Source organism: Pongo pygmaeus, chromosome 19, assembly GCF_028885625.2.
Source record: "Pongo pygmaeus isolate AG05252 chromosome 19, NHGRI_mPonPyg2-v2.0_pri, whole genome shotgun sequence".
Lineage (NCBI taxonomy): Eukaryota > Metazoa > Chordata > Mammalia > Primates > Hominidae > Pongo > Pongo pygmaeus.
Genome location: NC_072392.2, coordinates 69,717,800 through 69,738,030, shown reverse-complemented (window position 1 = coordinate 69,738,030; position 20,231 = coordinate 69,717,800). Strand labels below are relative to the sequence as shown.

Sequence of the window (20,231 nt, the reverse complement as noted above, 5' to 3'; positions counted from 1 at the left end):
TATATTTCCTGTAAGCCAAGTTGGTGAGGTTGTGAAGGAGACAGCCCAGTGGAGAGGATGTGGGAATGCAGGATTGTTTGGCACCCATGTGGACTGGTAAGAGGAAGCCGAGGGTGTCTGTTTTAGTTCTAGGCATCCCCAGTCAAAAGACAGAGACCCGGAATCCTCTTTATAAAAAGGATGGTCAAGTTGAGAAGAAACTGGGCGTCCCCAAGATTTCTTCTAGCTTAGTCCCACTGGTTCTCTGAAGACCAGGATGGCAGACCTGACTGTCCCGAGTACCACGAGAAAGAAAGGGGAAGGCAAATCTTACCAGTTAGCTGGATTACTGTCTGATGTTGGATGTTCCAGCTGGAATTGGCAAAGGGCCTCTTGGACTGGAGCCACAAGAAGTGGGGTTGCGGGGGGAGAGAAAGAGAGAGACAGAGAGAGAGAGAGAGAGAGAGGAGGATGAGTGAGGAGGAGGGGAGAAAGCGAAACACCTGATACCCATTGCAGGCAGTCAGAGGTGGATTCCTGAGACCTGAGGGTTTTGAGGGCTCACTGGAGGGTAGCCCCAGCCCGAGCATTGCAGGCCCTTTCAGGTTAGTTGTCTTCCTTATGCAAATTGCTCAAAAAGTAAAGTGAGAGACAAGATGGGGTGGGTGGCCAGAGAGTCTCAGGATCCAGTGGGATGAGCAGCTGGTGTCCACTGCTTCCTTGGTTGCAAGAGAGCCTCTATCCCCAACACCTGTCCTGGCTTTCAGCACCGTTAAAGAAAGGAAAGAAACACAAAAAGTGGCTGAAACGTCAAAGACAGGTTTATTTTGGAGAGTAAACCTGAGAGGGGCTTCTGGCTGATTTTTTTTTTTTTTTTTTTGGTCAGGAGCATTCTGTCTTACAGACTAGGAGTATTTATTGGTTTTAGGGTGAGAGAGCTTATCACAAGCCTGGAATATTTCTGTGTGGGGGGGAAGTTTATTGCAGGGTTGGAATGTCTCTGGTCAGAGGAGAGGTTATCTCAGGGCTGGCATGTCTCTGGTTGGGGAGGGATTTACCTTATGGTTGGAATGTTTCTGGTTGGAGATGTCATTTGTGGTTTATGATTATGCTAACCTTAGCCATTAGGCTGATGCCCTTCGGATTTAGGTGGTTTTTGATCAAGGTGAACTTTAAAATTGCGATGTTCGTCCAAGATGGTGATGCTCCTGTCTGTCACTTAGGGCAGCAGCAGGGCAGCTGCTTGGCTGTGGTCTAGACAGCCAGGGACCACAGCTAGCTCTGCCATGGAGAAACCCTGATCAAGCTGAAAAAGAGTAAACACATTCTCCTTTAATCCACTCTCCCTTCCTGCAGTCATCCCTAGAGCAGGGAGAGAGGATCTACAACCATAGAGGGTTCACCTTGGAACCACAATCACCAATCACAACACTAATGTGAAGCAAGAGTTATGCCTGAACTATCCTCTTCCCTGCTTCCAAACCACAGATCTGATGGAAAAGAGCTTTCCTACTTAAATAGAGCTGGTGTGGGGACAAGAGCCACTTTATTTTAAATGCAAATCCGCCTGGTTAACCCCAAGTCCCAGGAGTGCCTCTAAAATGTCTAGTTGGGCCAGGCCCGGTGGCTAATGCCTGTAATCCCAGCACTTTGGGAGGCTGAGGTGGGTGGATCACCTGAGGTCAGGAGTTCAAGACCAGCCTGACCAACATGGTGAAACCCTCGTCTCTACTAAAAATACAAAATTAGCCAAGTGTGGTGGTGCGTGCCTATAATCCCAGCTACTTGGGAGGCTGAGGCAGGAGAATTTCTTGAACCCGGGAGGCAGAGGTTGCAGTGAGCCAAGATCACACCACTGCACTCCAGCTTGGGCAATAGAGTGAGACTCCATCTTCAAAGAAGAAAAAATGTCTAGTTGATGTATTACTCTTTATGTATGAACACTTATTCATTGTAAGTTTCCTTCTTATTGTTGCAGAAACCATAGTTTCTGCCTGTAGCCGCCTATGTATTCCTTCTAGGGTACATATGTTTTTTGCCCAAGATATATGTTCTGGGTTGAGGGGTTGTAGTGTAGAGATCTACCTGCCTTGTGGTGTCCAGGACCACGCTTCTAAGTTCCCTTAATAAATCACCCAATACCAACAAACTGGATTTGTCTGTGCCTCCTCCTTTGGTTTCTCAGCTCCTTCAGCATTTGGGGGTCTCTTTGTGTATACAACCCTTTCACAGAACAGCTGGTGATACAGGGGGTTTGAGGGAGCCAGCACTGGCTTTAGAGACACAACTCCTGGGTGAAAATCCTAGCCCCATTACTGGCCACATAAGCTTGAATGAGTCATGAAAGATCTCATAGGCTCTGTCTTCACATCTGAGAAGTGCCTGACAGTGTTATTACAAGAGCTGAATGAAGGAGGGGAATGAATGTGGAAGCTCTTTGTAAGCAAGGAGGTGTTATACAAATGTCTTTTTTTCCCGCCTACATGCACGTGGTCAGTACAACACTTTTCTGATTGATCTTGTCAAAGAGGATCTCTTTTCCATTCTGGAGCTAGAAAATAGTTATCTGCATTTGCTACGTTAAAACTCCCTTCTGAGAGACTCTCTTTCTCTGCTGGCTGCCAAGGAGCTCAGGCCTGAACTTCGGACTCACCTGCATCAAAGTTGTAGATCACACTGGCATTTCCTTCTACTCTTTTCCAAGACTCATTTTCCCAGACTCTGAAAAAGAAAAAAAGCACTGGCCATTTTGCTTTTTTTTTCTTTTTTTGAGATGGAGTCACTCTGTCACCCAGACTGGCGTGCAGTGCCATGATCCCGGCTCACTACAACCTCTGCCACCTGGGTTCAAGCGATTCTCGTGTTCTCATGCCTTAGCCTCCCAAGTAGCTGGGATTACAGGTGTGTGCAATCACCCTGGGCTAATTTTTGTATTTTTAGTAGAGATGGGGTTTCACTATGTTGCCCAGGCTGGTCTCAAACTCCTGGCCTCAAGTGATCCACTTGCCTCAGTTTCCCAAAGTGCTAGGATTACACACGTGAGACACTGCACCCGGCCCCATTTTGCATGCATTTTGCACGCCAAATTAAAGATTCTTGCCGGTCGTGGTGGCTCACACCTGTAATCCTAGCACTTTGGGAGGCCGAGACAGGACGATTGCTTGAGCTCAGGGGTTCAAGGCCAGCCTGGGCAACAGAGTGAGACCTCCTCTCTACAAATTATGATTATTATTTTTTAATTAGCCAGGTGCGGTGGTGGGTGCCTGTAGTCCTAGCTACTTGGGTGGCTGAGGTGGGAGAACCATTTGAGCACTGGAGGTCGAGGCTATGAGCTATGATTACACTACTGCACTCCAGGCTGGGTGACAGTTTCAAAAAATAAATTCTTGTATTTGTGACAGCTGGGTCATTAGAATACAATATAATCATGCGTGAGAGGAGCCATGGGAAACACTGAGCCTGGCTTATGAAAAAGGTCCTGCAAATCTAATTTCATCTGAAGTTCAACAGACTCTTTCTTCCAGGCACACAGGCGTTATGTGGCCGTATGGGTCCCTGCCGGTTAGAAGGATTCAGCCACACCCCAGCTTTCCAGTTCCTGGGGTCTTTTGCCAGGAGAGTACGTGTGGAGTGCGTGGTGAAGTGGAGGGTGGAGGTGGGACCAAGGCCCAATTTAGCGACCCCCAGCATGAGCTGCGGGCGGGTCAAGACCGCGAGGTTGGAGGGCACGGGGACACAGCATAGCGAGGAAGGAAAGGTAGGGACCACGGTGATAGACTAGGGGTGGACGCGGGGATTGTGTTTTTCTGTAAGCGGGAGAGAGAAGCCGGATCAACCGCAGCGGAGGAGAAAGGTCCAGGGTAGAGATGGGGGCGCTGGGGTGGGGGCGGTCAGGAGAGAAGGGCAGGGGCCGGATTGCCGCCCTGGCGCTGGGCTAGCTCCGGGTTGACGGTGCAGTGCAAGGACTGGCTCCGACAGCCCGGGGAAAGGACACGGGCGTGGGGCGGGAAGCACAGGGGACGCCGCTCGCTGCTCCTGGTGGGCGAGTGGAGACGCGACCGACCCCGGGTCACGTGAGCCTCCCTGCCCGGTCTCGCCCACCCCTTTCCACCCAGAAGTTCTGGGACTCTCAGCTCAGACCACCCGCGCGGTAGAGTCCGGAGGGTCTGGAGGCGAGCGGTGGTGTCTTACAACTTCTTTTTTTTTTTTTTTTTAACACATAATAACTTTTTAAATGTTAAGATAACACAAGTTAAGAAAGCAAACTTGACTGTCCTGTTCTGTGACAAACAGCTGTTATTTGCAAAAAGGACTCCCTGGGTTGAGGGAGACCAGAGCTCCACTTAGCAAGGCCACTCAGGAAACAGATGGACCAACTTGAGTTCTTTTTCTGTGTGAGCTTATCTGGTGAATGAGACACTGTGGATCTTCTGAGTGGAAAACTGGAGTCATTCAAGCCTTCCTGACTTCTACAGAGGTGAGAGCTGAAGTTCTGAAAGGGAACTGACATATTCCTGTACATTTTATGGCACTTCCAGACTAAAATATAACTTTCTGGCCTCCATTTCAGTGAATTTGAGCTTCCTCAAAACTCACGCTCCCCTTTTTATTCCATAATTTTTATGTGAAGGATAAAATTTTCTGTTTTACAGCCTGATTCTGGCTACTTATAGAATGACTGCACTTTAAACCCAAGGTGCTCTTTGCACCCTGTAGCCCCAGCCCATGAAAGAGACAAACACTGGCAGAGAGATGGTCCCAGGAGACCAGCCGGGAGGAGGCACTGGAGTTTAGGGCTCCAGTCCCAGCTCTGCTCATCTGGCTCCTTTGACAAGGGTTGTATCCAGTGTATGGACGTCCCCTCTCCTCAGTGAGGCTGCAAACCCTCTGAGGTCAGTGTAGAGCCTCGGAATAGTGACATTGACATCTGTCTGGCACATAATGGCCTTCAAGGTGTCCTAAGTTTACAAAGCTCTTTCCCAGGCATCTTTCAGTTGTCTCCCATAACAAGCCTTGGGGCCCAGTAAAGCAGGCTGTATTAATCACAGTTTACGGATGAGGAAACCAAGACTTAGAGACACAAAAGTGACGGGCCCCACTCCAAGTCACTCAACAAATCGGTCGCAAAGTTTAGCACAGGACCTTATTATCCCCTCTCCTTCAGCCAGAGCCTCATTTTTGCCTCTTTCATATCTTCTGTTTCCCAGGTAGATTTTGCTTCATAAAAAGGGGTCTGCTGCTTTAAAAGGTTTGAAACCTCCAGAATAATGTTTCCAAATTCCCAGCGAATACTTCTGTTCAGTATCCACGAATGAGAAATTGAAATTTCTGGGAATTCATGAGCATTCCTGAAATTATACATTAATTTTTTTTTTTTTTTTTTTTTTTGGAGACAGGATCTTACTCTGTCACCCAGGCTGGAGTACAGTGGTACGATCATAGCTCACTGCAGCGTCGAACTCCTGGGCTCAAGTGACCCTCTCCTTCCTCAGCCTCCGGAGTAGCTGAGACTATAGGTACATGCCTATAGAGTGTGCCCTCCCATTCACAATTGCTTCAAAGAGAATAAAATACCTAGGAATCCAACTTAGAAGGGATGTGATAACTTAGCTCAGAGTTCGAGGGACAGAAAATGCACGACTGGTGAGGTTCGGGTCACCCAGACTCGGTTTGAATCTAGCGTCTGCGCTTTCCAGCGGGTTACCTCACTTTGCCTCGGCTTGCTTTTCTGAAGGGTGCGCTGATAACTGTCCTCACCTCGTGGGGCCGTTGTGACGAATAAATGACCCCGCGTAGATGAAAAACGCTTAGCGCGGAGCTCACTGTTTACCTAGCGAGTGTCCCACGCAGGGGCGGTCGTCGTCCTTGTAGCCTTCTGGAGTTCTCCTGGGCGCGGGCCACTGGCGGGGCATTGCGCCGCGGGGTCCGGTGGTCCCCAAACCACGACAACGATGCTTGGACGTGTCGGCGCCGGACTGGGCGCACAGAAAGACCTAGGGCGTGGGCGGGGGGGGGGTGTGGGTGACGAGGGCGGGGACCGTCCCAAGCGTCCTGCACCGGCTACTCGCCGAGAATTTGCCCGGGTCGGTGCCGGGGCGGGGCAGTCGGCGGCCTGGCTGCTAGGCTCCGAGACATCCGGCAGTCTGAGGGCAGCGGGATTCGGGATGACTTCGGGCGGGTGAGTGTCCCCGGGACAGAGCAGAGCGAGAGGTGAAACTTCGGGAGCTGGGAGCGCCGCGGGTCCTTTCTGGCGTCTGCCGAGCCGGCAGGTGCGGGGGCCGCAGACGCCGGAGCCCAGGGAGCGGGCGGTTGGAGTCTTAAGTCCAACCGGTTCCCCGCATAGGTGGCTGCAGAGGCGAGGTAACGGCGCGTGCGGGACGAACTCTGCACCCCCAGGAACGGGGAGCGCTGGCTTTTCCGTGGGAAAATTCTACGTGGGGGTGGCCTCTCGCGGCCGGGAATGTGTTTCGGGGACGCCCGAGTGTGGGAATCGGCTCGGGAGTGCGGGCTTCGGGGCTCTCTGCTTGAAACTCAGAGGCGCTGACCCAGCCTGGGGCCCGTTTGCTGCCCACGGGAGGAGCCGCCGTCAGGGGTATGCGGGTGCCCGGGCGCGGGGACTGCGGGCTGTGGACAGTCGGGGAGCCCGGCGGCTTTGTCTCCTCCACAGTCCGCGCGGAGTCAGGGAAAAGTCGGTTTCAAATCCAGGCGCCCACCGCAGGGCAGAGTGAGGTGCGGTTGTGTGGCCCCGCGTGCTAAAGAGCCTCTACGGAGTGACATAATAATTAACGGAGTAAAGTACATTTGAAAGTCTAAATTAATTTTTATAAGCTACGAAGAAGGATCAGACATACATTTGGTGTTCTTTTATCCCCAAAGTTTATTTTGTTTGTATTTTCCAAAACTCTAAAACAATCGCTAAACATTGACAAAGAAGTCATCTCACAAAAATGCAATAACATGTTTGTGACATGACATCTTGTAAGCATGAAAAAGAACACGTTTGGCCGGGCGCAGTGGCTGTCACCTGTAATCCTAGCACTTTGGGAGGCCGAGGTGGGCGGATCACTTGAGGTCAGGAGTTCAAGACCAGCCTGGCCAACATGGTGAAACCCCGTCTCTACTAAAAATACAAAAATTAGCCGGGTGTGGTGGCAAGTGCCTGTAATCCCAGCTACTTGGGAGGCCGAAGCAGGAGAATGGCTTGAACCCGGAAGCAGAGGTTGCAGTGAGCCGAGATTGCTCCATTGCACTCCAGCCTGGGTGACAGAGGGAGACTCTGTCTCAAAAAAAAAAAAAAAAAAGCAGCAGCACACGTTGAACAGAGGATTGGCGGAATGGGGGAAAGGAAGGCAGCTTTGCATCCCTCCACGTCCCTGGCTAAGGCTTTCATTCCCACGTTCCCCTTCCCAACTTCCCCCACTCCACATTCCTTCATGGGTGACTGAAAAGGAGGAAGCTGGGAGGCCTGATACTGATGCCGATAAATTTAAAGCTGGCAAATCCTTGGCAAATTTGACTTTTCCTCCACCTGTGGAATTATGCATAAAAGGTCTGCGGTTTCTTTTTAACGGACAAATACTAATCGTACATATTCATGAGGTACATAGTGATATTTTGATACATATAGTGATAAACACATAGCATAGTGATCAGATCAGGATAATTAGCATAAACATCGTCTCAAACGTTTATCATTTCTTTGTGTTGGGAGCAAACATTCAATATCTTCCTCCTAGCTATTTGAAACTATATTATTATTATTATTTTGAGATGGAGTCTCACTCCATCACCCAGGCTGGAGTGCAGTGATGCGATCTCGGCTCACTGCAATCTTTGCCTCCCGAGCTCAAGCGATTCTTCCACCTCAGCCTCCCAAGTAGCTGGGATTACAGGCGTGCGCACGCGCGCCACCATGCCCAACTAATTTTTGTTATTTTATTTTATTTTTTTTAGACAGAGTCTAGCTCTGTCGCCCAGGCTGGAGTGCAGTGGCGCAATCTCGGCTCACTGCAACCTCCACCTCCCTGGTTCAAACAATTCCCCTGCCTCAGCCTCCAGAGTAGCCGAAATTACAGGCGCACGCCACCACACCCTGCTAATTTCTTTTGTATTTTTAGTAGAGACAAGGTCTCATCATGTTGGCCAAGCTAGTCCTGAACTGACCTCAAATGACCCACCCGCCTCGGCCTCTCAAAGTGCTGGGAGTACAGACGTGAGCCACAGTGCCCAGCCTGAAACTGTATATTATTGTAACTATGTTCATCCTACAGTGTTACGAAACACTGAAAGGCATTCCTGCTATCTAGCTGAAACTGTGTAATCATGCCCTTGTACTTCCTAGTGTTCAGGACCATGAGCCAAATAAATTTTTCTGTATAAATTACTCTGTGGTATACCTGTGGTATTTTGTAATGGCAGCACAAAATGGATTAAGACAGTTTCTATAACTCGAATAGTTTAAATGTATTTATTTTTCTGGGTACCATTTTAGAAAATTTAGAAGTTGTTACAGAAATATGTGACAAAGATAGTGCAAACTCAAATTACACACACGCACACACAGAGTATTTCTGAGCTTCGGTTTGTTCCATTCACTTATTTGCTTATTCCTGAATTGGTAACATGCTTTTAATAACTGTGGCCTTATCATAACTTTGCTCTTTAGTAGTAATATAGCTATCCTTCTTCTTTTTTTTTTGGACGGAGTTTCACTTTGCAACCTCCGCCTCCCAGGTTCAAGTGATTCTCCTGCCTCTACAGGCGCGTGCCACCACACCCGCCTAAGACAGAGTTTCACCATGTTAGCTAGGATGGTCTCGATCTCCTGATCTCGTGATCCGCCCGCCTCGGCCTCCCAAAGTGCTGGGATTACAGGCGTGAGCCACCGCGCCCAGCCCATCCTTCTAATTTTTAATATCTTCCTTGCTATTCTCATGTGTTACTTCTAATAAATTTTAGAGTCATTTTGACCAATAAAAAATCTGTTCTGCTAGCCTCTGTGGTGTGTGCCTATAGTCCCAGCTACTCAGAAAGCTGAGGCAGGAGGATTACTTGAGCCCAGGAGTTTGGGACCAGCCAGAGCAACATAGTGAGAGCCTGGCTCTAAAAAAAGAAAATCCTGGCCTGGCACGGTGGCTCACGCCTGTAATCCCAGCACTTCGGGAGGCCAAGGCGGGCGGATCACGAGGTCAGGAGATCTAGACCATCCTGGCTAACACGGCAAAACTCCACCTCTACTAAAAATACAAAAAGAAAAAAAAAATTAGCCGGGTGTGGTGGCGCGTGCCTATAGTCCCAGCTACTTGGGAGGCTGAGGCAGTAGAATGGCGTGAACCTGGGAGGCGGAGCTCGCAGTGAGCTGAGATCACGCCACTGCACTCCAGCCTGGGTGACAGAGCAAGACTCTGTCTCAAAAAAAAAAAAAGAAAGAAAAAAAGAAAATCCTGTTTCGCTTTTATTCATTTGGTTATTATATTGAATTTATAAATTACTATAGGGCAAAGTTACATCTCTACAAAATTGAGCTATTCTAGTCACGAATAAAAAGAAGGTATTTCAATCTATTCATATATATATTTCCCTAATACAGTGGTAATTTGCTTAATTCTTTATTTGTTCAGTGAAAAAATTAATTCTTGATCATTACTAAAAAAGAAAGAAAAAAGAGAGACTATAGAAACATGTTCATTTAATAGTGCAGATCACAATTAAGAACTTGATGTGTGTCATTTCAGGCATACAATCCAATAAAGTTTTAATTTTTTAAGGACGCATATTTTATATTTTGTGTATATTCAGTAATTTGATTTTTTAAAAGGTGCCTTTATTTACTTAGATGTTTAAGCTCTCACATTAGAGTTTATTTATTTATTTATTTATTTATTTATTTATTTTTGAGTTGGAGTTTCCCTCTTGTCACCCAGGCTGGAGCACAGTGGCATGATCTCAGCCCACTGCAACCTCCACCTCCTGGGTTCAAGCGATTCTTATACCTCAGCCTCCCGAGTAGCTGGGATTACAGGTGCCTGCCACCATACTCAGCTAATTTTTGTATTTTCAGTAGAGACGGGGTTTCGCCATGTTGGCCAGGCTGGTCTCAAACTCCTGACCTCAGGTGATCTGCCCACCTTGGCCTCCCAAAGTGCTGGGATTACAGGCGTGAGCCACTGGGCCCAGCCTCACATTAGAGTTTTACAAGCTGATGAACACTTGGCAAATTGTTTCTCCCAGAGAACTACAAGCATACATTCTTATACATTAAACTAATATCAATACACATCACAATTTTATCAATTACATAGTAAAACAAATTATCAAGTATATAAATATTAAGTTACACAGCTTAAAAGGCATGTAATATATCAGATGTCTGCTCAGTTCATTACCAGAAACCCACTTTTTTTTTTTCCCAGAGATTGGCAAGAAAAGGAAAAAATTCACACTTAAACAAAATAACTGTAAACAACTTCCAACAGGTATTTTAAAAATTACAAGTTGTTCAGAAATTTTATGATTAAAAATTGCTTTAGTTATATAACACGGTTTGAATGTGCCCCTCAGAGTTCATGTGTTGGAAACTTCATCCCCAATTAGACAATGTTAAGAAATGGGGCCTTATAAGAGGTGATTAGGCCGGAAGGGCTCTGCACTCATGAATGGATTAATGCCATTATCATGGGAGTGGGTTCATTATAGTAGGAGTGGATTCCTCATAAAAGGACAAATTCAGCCCCCTCTTGCTCTGTCTCTCACATGCACTCACTTGTTTTTCCACCTTCCACCATGGGATGATGCAGCAAGAAGGTCCCCAGATGTGGCCCTGGGATCTTGGATTTCCCAGCCTCCAGAACATAAACTTCTGTTCCCTGTAAATTACCCAGTCTCAGGTATTCTGTTATAGCAGCACAAAACCGTACAAAACAGACCAAGGCAGTGTGATAACAGAGCATTGTTTCCTTTTAAAATGTATTTACTAAATTAAAAGGTATATTCTACATATTCTGCACAAGACAAAAAACACATTTTACCAAAAATATTTAATTGTTCCCTCCCTTCTTTTTCAGAACGTAACAGGGAGGGCCCTGTTAAGTTGCCCACTAAAATGTAAGCATTCGATGAAATGTAATGTCTGGAGATATTAAAGACATGTGCCCCATACGGTGTAGATTTTCAAAATGAAAATCCATAACAGCACAAGATGAGACTTAGAGGAAGACGTTAAATGATCTCTGTGAGACCTGATTAAAATCCAACAAAAATCAGTGGTTGCACAAACCTGATGTATATTGGTACAAATGCAGTAGATATAAACATAAAGTGAGCAGGCAAATAATCAGATAGGCCCCACTTTCAATGTTTGAAATGACAGGAGGAATAAACCATGTAAGGTCTAGAGTGTTCCTAGTTCCGGGGATTTTAGTTCTGTGTGATACTAAAAATATACAAGTATTGGGCAGGCCATTTAGGCACTTAATCTCTCTAAATTTCCTATATATTAATAAGATTCTAGCATGGCAATAGACTTAAAGAAGATTTATAACTCAAGACTGCATGATTTCAGGAAATGTCGGTTGGTACCAACCATAGGCACATCTTAAGTGCTGAAAACCAAGAATCTTTTGCTAAGTGCCCAAGAGATCAAGATCATATGGGCCACCTAAGAGTCTGCCACATAAGTCCCACATGTTTCTTCTTAAGTGTCTGCCTGCCTGGGTCATTTTGTGTTGTGTTGTTAATTTGAAGCAGATTTCTGCTTTCATTATGTTTTCTGACTTGTTGGCTTATAGAAACCTGTGTAGGGTAGTGGTTAAAAGTGTGGTCTGCTTTTGAATTCTGCATCCGTCATAACCAAGAGAGCAGATTACTTTTCCTATTTAGCTTCAGCTATCTCATCTGTTCATTGGGTGGAGTAATCAAACTTCTCTCGGCCAGGCGTGGTGGCTCATGAGTGTAATCCCATAAGTTTGGGAGGCCGAGGCAGGCAGATCACCTGAGGTCAGGAGTTCAAGACCAGCCTGGCCAACATGGTGAAACCCCGTCTCCACTAAAAATACAAAAAGTAGCCGGGCGTGGTAGTGGGCGCCTGTAATCCCAGCTATTCAGGAGGCTGAGGCAGGAGAATCACTTGAACCCGGGAGGTGGAGGTTGCAGTGAGCTGAGATTGTGCCGCTGCACTCCAGCCTGGGTGACAAAGCGAGACTCTGTCTCAAGTACAACAAAAGAAACAACAACAACAAAACAAAAACAAAAAATAAAACTTCTCTTGTTATGCTCTTGTGAGGATTACATGAGATAATGCACACAAAGCTTTTGGCAGGGGGTCTAGAACATACTAAGCGGTCATTAGATAATTATTATTATTAATTTTTTACTATATTTTGTCACCAGATACCCTATTAAAATCTTACTAATAGTTTCTCATCTAATACATTTTAGTTTTCTGAACATGTAATCATTTCATCTGTAAATAATACTTTTTATTTCCCTTTTCGTTATTTATCTTTTTATTCCATAAACTAATCTTACTGCATTGATTAGCACTTCTACGACAATGTTAGATAATAGCAGTGGGCTTTTTTTTTTTTTTTGGAGACAGAGTCTCCCTCTGACACTCAGGCTGGAGTGCAGTGGTGCAGTTTTGACTCACTAGAACCTTCGCCCTCCGGGCTCAAGTGATCATCCCACCTCAGCCTCCCAAGTAGCTGGGGCCACAGGCCTGGGCCACCACGCCCAGCTATTCACCATGTTGCTGGTCTCAAACTCCTGAGCTCAAGCGATCCGCCTGCTTCGGTCCCCCAAAGTGCTGGGATTACAGGCGTGAGACACCATGCCCAGCCTATTATGTTTTTAGAGATGGGGTCTCAGTCGCCCAGGCTGTAATGCAGTAGTGCGATCATAGCTCACTACAGCCTTGAACTCCTGGGCTCAAGGGATTCCCCTGCCTTGGCCTCCTGAGTAGTTAGGACTATAGGCACATGCCAGTGTGCTTGGCTATTTTTCAATTTTTTGTAGAGACAGGGTCTCGCTTTGTTGCCCAGGACGGTCCTGAACTCCTGGTTTCAAGTGATCCTCCTACCTAGGTCTCCCAAAGTGCTCAGATTACAGGCATGAGCCACTATGCCTGGCCAGGTTACATTTGAATTGCATTGTCAGAATGTATGATCTGAATGATTTCTACTTTATTACAGTTTTCTTTGTGTCCTAATATGTGGCCAACTTTTTTTTTTGAGACGGTCTCAAATTACCTCTGTATTAGGGAAATATATATATGAATAGATTGAGATACCTTCTTTTTATTTTTGACTAGAATAGCTCAATTTTATAGAGATGTAACTTTGCCCTATATTAATTTATAAATTCAATATAATAACCACGTGAATAAAAGCAAAACAGGATTTTCTTTGTTTTTTTTTTTTTTGAGACAGAGTCTCACTCTGTCATCCAGGCTGGAGTGCAGTAGCGTGATCTCAGCTCACTGCGAGCTCCGCCTCCCAGGTTCACGCCATTCTCCTGCCTCAGCCTCCCGAGTAGCTGGGACTACAGGCGCCCGCCACCACACCCGGCTAATTTTTTGTATTTTTAGTAGAGATGGGGTTTCACCGTGTTAGCCAGGATGGTGTCGATCTCCTGACCTCATGATCCACCCGCCTTGGCCTCCCAAAGTGCTGGGATTACAGGCGTGAGCCACCACGCCCGGCATATGTGGCCAACTTTTATAAATGTTTTAAGAGCTCTTTAACATAATACAAATTATATCATTTTGTTGTTCTGCTGCTTTAAAATATTTTTGAGACTTGATCAAGTTAGACATGTCAACATCTCTAACTATCTTTGTATTTCTAATCTTTCTTTCATATCCTGCCATGTTTTACTTTGTATACTTTAATGCTATTATTAGTGGATAAAGTTCACGGCTATCTGTTTTGGTATCATGCATTTGATCACTATAAGTGGTCTTTCTGTCCTATTTAATACTCTTTTTTATTGCCTTGAATTTAGCTATGCTGACATTAACATTACTAACCTTTTTTTTTTTTTTTTTGAGAAGGAGTCTCGCTGTGTCACCAGGCTGGAGTGCAGTGGCGTGATCTTGGCTCACTGCAACCTCTGCCTCTTGGGTTCAAGCGATTCTCCTGTCTCAGCCTCCCAAGTAGCTGGCACTACAGGCACACGCCACCATGCCCAGCTAATTTTTGTATTTTTAGTAGAGGCTGGGTTTCACCATGTTGGCCAAGATGGTCTTGATTTCTTGACCTCGTGATCCACCTGCCTCAGCCTCCCAAAATGCTGGGATTACAGGTATGAGCCACCGTGCCCAGCCTCTAACCTTTTTTTTTTTCTGGATTTTTTTGCCATCCTTTTATTTGTAATTTTTCTAAGTCCCTTTGTTGCAACTTGATTCTTTCCTCCTCTGTTTATCAGAAATCGATTTTAGTGACCAATATAAGCTATGTGCTTAGCTTACATTTTTCCTGAAGTTATCAGTCTCATATACATTACATAATCAAGAAAAAAGATTTTAACATAATCTGTTCTTTTGTGTCCCAACAGCTCAAGATTTCTGTGGCTCCTCAAGATAATGGTCATATTCCTGGTACTTGGCATTGTTGGATTTATGTTCAGAAGCATGTTCCTTCAAGCAGTGTTCAGCAGCCCCAAGCCAGAACTCCCAAGTCCTGCCCCGGGTGTCCAGAAGCTGAAGCTTCTGCCTGAGGAACGTCTCAGGAACCTCTTTTCCTATGATGGAATCTGGTGAGAGACTGAGTGTTCTTTCTTTCACCTTAATACACACATCTTCCTTGCTCCTTCTCAAGTACCGTGCCCTACTGTGCCCATTGTACAGATGGTTCCCTTGCTTTCCTAAACCTGTGCTGAATGCACAAGTGACTGCAAGCCAGGATAGGGCTTGGTCTGTAGGATCCAGTCTATGTTCTCTGTAGCACCTAGCAAAATCCCTTAAAACTTTGGAGAGCATGTAGTTTTTTTTATCAAAACTGCAGAAAAGATGCTGCTTCTCTGTCTCTCTGCCCTCCTTTTATGGTGGGGTGAGATACAACTAACAGTCATGTGGCTCTCAGATCTAAAGAAGTTAGGTGCAGGGGATAATTCAAGAGAGGAAAAGTCTTCAGCCTTCCTCTGTCCCTGCTTCCCTCCCTTTGTCCCCTTGTCTCTGTGAGGGGCCCGTGCAGGGGATTCCAGGGTCTCATCATCTCAGAACAGTTGGGTGTAGGAAAGAAGATTTTCAGGGTAAACTACACATTGGATTAGGACTCCGGTTTCCTCTCACCCACCAGCCTACCCACCCAATCCGTGTTTACAGTCCTCTCGCTTGTTTCAGGCTGTTCCCGAAAAATCAGTGCAAATGTGAAGCCAACAAAGAGCAGGGAAGTTACAACTTTCAGGATGCCTATGGCCAGAGCGACCTCCCAGCGGTGAAAGCGAGGAGACAGGCTGAATTTGAACACTTTCAGAGGAGGTAATGCAGGTCATGAAGGCTCTTTGTTTCTGAGATGGAACAAAAGCTCTCCCTATGTCCTGAGGGTGTGAATCTTAAGAGAAAAAGCAGGAAGGAATTCTCTCTCTTGCAAGGGTCCCTGGGAGGAACTATTAGGAATGAGACAAAAAGAAGGAATCGAGGAAATCATCCTTAAATGAAGATTTACAAAACTTTGTATGTATAAAACATTTCATAACAACAACAACAACAAAAAGCTGGGGTTGGTGACACATGTCTGTAATTCTAGCACTTTGGGAGGTCAAGATGGGAGGATAGCTTGAGCCCAGGAGTTTGAGACCAGTTTGGGCAATATAGTGAGACACCCATCTCTACAAAAAATTTTTAAAATTAGCCAGGCATGATGGTACATGCCTGTAGTCCCAGCTACTCAGGAGGCTGAAGTGAGAGGATCACTTGAGCCCAGGAAGTTGAAGCTGCAATGAGCCAGGATCACACCACTGCACTCCAGCTTGGGCAACAGATGGAAACTCTGCCTCCAACAAAAGCAAAAGCAAAAACAAAAACAAAAACAAAAACAAAAAAAACAAAAGGAATGGAGATAGTTTGAAACATCTGGTGGTACATCCTCCATGCACCCAGGCCATCATAGCAGTGTAGTCATCACCAAGGTGCCCTATTTTATTCATTTATATGTCGAGAGCATACTACCCTGTGCTATATGCAAGGAGTGTAACCCTTTGTTTTAAATTACAAGGGGTGTCAACACTTAGGTGTATCAACCAGGATTGTTGGTTGAAAAAGGCAGAATTTGGCTGGGCGCGGTGGCTCACGCCTGTAATCCCAATACTTTGGGAGACTGAGGTGGGCGGATCACTTGAGGTCAGGAGTTCGAGACCAGCCTGGCCAACATGGTGAAACCCCATCTCTACTAAAAATACAAAAATTAGCTAGGCGTGGTGGCGCACGCTTGTAATCCCAGCTACTTGGGAGGCTGAGGCAGGAGAATCACTTGAACCCAGGAGGTGGAGGTTGTAGTGAGCTGAGATTGTGCCACTGCCCTCCAGCCTGAGCAACAGAGCAAGACTCCATCTTAAAAAAAAGAAAAAAGAAAAAACAAACAAACAACAACAACAACAAAAAACAGACAAACAAACAAAAAAACCAAGAAAAGGGCTGAACTTGATTCTGGCTGGCTTACATCAAAAGGGAATTTGTTAGAAGGATGCTGGGGCCTTACCAAATCCATAGGTGGTAGGATGTCCAGGCTAGGAAATCAGATAAGAACTAACGGAGCACTGAAGAACTGGTCAGGCTCCAGGGCCATCTGGTCCCCATATTGTTGTTGCTTCTGCAATGAACTGTCCCCAGGTTACTGCCTTAGTGCTAAATTAACCGAGCCTAACTCATTAATCAAAAGGAAGGGAAAGGGTGCATCAGACCCCTCCAGGTTTGACTTTTGAAGCTAGCCACTGTCTTAGTCCGTTTTCTGTTGCTATAGCAGAATACTACAGACTGGGTAACTTACAAAGAAAAGCTAAGTTTATTTAGCTTACGATTCTGGAGGCTGAGAAGTCTAACAGCGTGGTGCTGGCATCTGGTGAAGGCTTCTTGCTACATCATAACATGGTGGAGGGTATCACATATTGACAGGGCAAGAGCACATGCATCAGCTGAGGTCTCTCTTCCTCTTCTTCTTATAAAACTACCAGTCCCTTGGTTGGGCGTGGTGGCTCACGCCTGTAATTTCAGCACTTTGGGAGGCCAAGACAGGTGAACCACCTGAGGTCAGGAGTTTGAGACCAGCCTGGGCAACATGGAAAAACTCCATCTCTACTAAAAATATAAAAATTAGCCAGGGTGTGGTGGTGAGTGCCTGTAGTCCCAGCTACTCAGGAGGCTGAGGCAGGAGACTCGCTTGAACCTGGGAGGTGGAGGTTGCAGTGAGCTGAGATCAGACCACTGCACTCACTCCAGTCTGGGTGACAGAGTGAGACTCCATCTCAAAACAACAACAACAACAACAGCAACAAAAACCACCAGTCCCATCATGGGGTCCCTACCTGATGACCTTATCCTAATTACTTCCTAAAGGCCCCTACCTCCAAACAACATATGAATTTGGGAATTAAGTTTCTAACACATGAAATTTGGGGAACACAAACCATAGTAGCCACTACCCTCCAAATTACATGCAAGTGGAAGGCTCCCCAGAAGACAGATGGAGGCACCATCTCTATCAGGAGGTGTTGAAAGCTGGACAGCCAGTGGAATACACAGGTGATGCTGGCATGGATTTCAACCCTGGTGCACCTAGCTATGTGAGGAGCAACTGGTCTTGGTAGTTAACAGTGCTGCAGCAGGAAGCTGACTGGCTGCATTCAGGTCCTGCATCCTCTATCTGCCAGCTAGGTGATCTTGGGCAAGCTGCTTAATCTCTGTAAAATGGGGATGCTAATAATACCTAGCTCCAGTTGGGTGTGGTGGCTCACACCTGTAATACCAGCACTTTAGGGGGCCGAGACAGGCAGATCACCTGAGGTCAGGAGTTTGAGACCAGCCTAACCAACATGGTGAAACCCCATGTATTAGTCAGGGTTCTCTTAGAGGGACTGAACTAATAGGAGAGAGAGAGAGAGAAAGCGAGCGAGAGAATTTATTAAGTATTAACTTACATGATCACAAGGTCCCACAATAGGCTGTCTGCAAGCTGAGGAGCAAAGAAAGCCAGTCCAAGTTCCAAAACTGAAGAAGTTGGAGTCCGACGTTCCAGGGCAGGAAGCATCCAGCACGGGAGGAAGCTGTAGGCTGGGAGGCTCGTCTCGTCTCGTCGCTTCACGTTTTTCTGTCTGCTTTATATTCGATGGCGGCTGATTAGATGGTGCCCACCCAATTAAGGGTTGGTCTGCCTTCCCCAGCCCACTGACTCAAATATCAATCTCCTTCGGCAACACCCTCACAGACACACCCTGGATCAATATTGCATCCTTCAATCCAATCGAGTTAACATTTAGTATTAACCAGCACAAGTTCACCCCTTGTCAACTTGAACCCATACATATCTCCTGAGATCATACATAATCTTAAAATAAAGATAATAATAAGGTCATAATTACGCCTAACATAATACAACTATCTTTTGTACAACCAGAAACGCACCAATCCCCAACCCAAATACTATTACATAAAGTTAACAATACTTAGATGCTGATATGAAGTCAATAAATCTTATGTCACATGATAAAGGAAAAGGAAATAAAATGAAGATATTTTCTTAGTACAAGTGTGTATATGCACAAACTTTTTTTAACAAAAGAAGGAGGAAATACTCATGACAATTACAGTCCTCATTTCTGCAGCTGGTCACATGGTCATAGCTGGTATTGATGATTATCTTCTTTTACTACCCATTCTGTATTCCCCTTGCCTTCAGCAAGCACCTCAGCAGGTAATGTTTTTTTTTCCTGGTGGAGTGACCCAAACCTTCATTCCTGAAGGGTCTGGGTCATTTGTAGTCCTGCCTGGATTGGGCTATTGTAGTTTCCCATTGACCTTAATCACAGGGCATGGTAATACTAAGAGACACCCTAATGGGTCTCCTGTATTCCATGTGCACTCTTCCTTACCTCCATTGTAGAGTAGTAGACTGATTTTATCTTGATAGCCCAGGTCAATCACCCCAGCTAACACAGTAACTTCCTTCTTAGCCTGTTGACATAAAGGTAGGAGGAGTCCAAAGTGTCCAGGTGGCAATATTAACTTCCACTTTAATGGAATCGTTGTTGTGTATCCTGGTGGCAGCGTTCCTCCCTCTGGAACTAAGACCTCTAGGTCAGCAGAACATAATGTCGCGGGAACAGGAAGCAAAAATTTTGCTAGTGGATCACTAGGGGTGATGGTGAGTAGTGCTACTTCCCCACTTTGATTCCTGGACCCGTGAATCCTGGCCGTGGGAGAATCAGTACCATATATTGGACACTGATTCAGAGCATACATGGCCTTCTGGAGAACTTTGCCTCAGCACTGCAAAGTATTGTCACCTAGTTGGCATATAATTGTGACTTCAAAAGGCCATTCCACCGTTCTATCAATCCAGCTGCTTCAGGATGATGGGGAACATGGTAAGACCAGTGAATTCCATGAGCATGAACCCATTGCCGCACTTCTTCTTCTTCTTTTTTTTCAAGATGGAGTTTTGTTCTTGTTGCCCAGGCTGGAGTGCAATGGCACGATCTCAGCTGACTGCAACCTCCACCTCCCAGGCTCAGGCAATTCTGGCTTAGCCACCCGAGTAGTTGGGATTACAGGTTCACGCCACCACGCCCTGCTAATTTTTGTATTTTTTATAGAGACGGGGTTTCCCCATGTTGCCAAGGCTGGTTTTGAACTCCTAGCCTCAAGTGATCCACCCACCTTGGCCTCCCAAAGTGCTGGGATTACAGGCGTGAGCCACCATGCCTGGCCCAACACTGTCTTTTCTTAATTTCCACTGCTGACTGCTCTGTAGGGATTCCCAAATTCTAGCTAAGCCATGTGTCTAAACATTCCTGTCTGATTGAGGGCTCCTTAAGGTGAGACTGTAGTTTTCCCATCAGTCCAAGGGCTCTATGAGAGCTGAACAGTCCTCCATCAGACTGGAAGGTTCATGCTTACAAGGGCTATGTCTCCTCCCTTAGACTGGTACTTCTAAGGCTGTACTCTCTCTCCTTCCTTAGATTAGGGATTCCCTGAAGGTTGGCACTGCTCTTGCAGGATGTCTTCAGCTAATGAAATTACATATGATAAATAACCCAGAATC

The 20,231-nt window shown here is 46.0% G+C and overlaps 1 protein-coding gene across 4 annotated transcripts in view; it reads left to right on the top strand.

The window, feature by feature from the left end:
• Positions 1–3,685: 3,685 nt before the first annotated feature.
• B4GALNT2 (beta-1,4-N-acetyl-galactosaminyltransferase 2 (SID blood group)) overlaps positions 3,686–20,231 on the top strand; it is a 45,160-nt gene continuing 28,614 nt past the window's right edge. For 3 of the 4 annotated variants that reach the window (XM_054459038.2, XM_054459037.2, XM_054459039.2), the window contains exons 1-3: positions 5,839–6,157; positions 14,530–14,730; positions 15,317–15,454. In XM_054459038.2, coding sequence (XP_054315013.2) covers positions 5,931–6,157; positions 14,530–14,730; positions 15,317–15,454 — 566 coding nt within the window. In that variant the 5' untranslated portion in view covers positions 5,839–5,930. Of the gene's footprint in view, positions 3,737–5,838; positions 6,158–14,529; positions 14,731–15,316; positions 15,455–20,231 lie in introns of those variants that run through there. The other variant, XM_054459040.2, reaches the window with a different exon arrangement.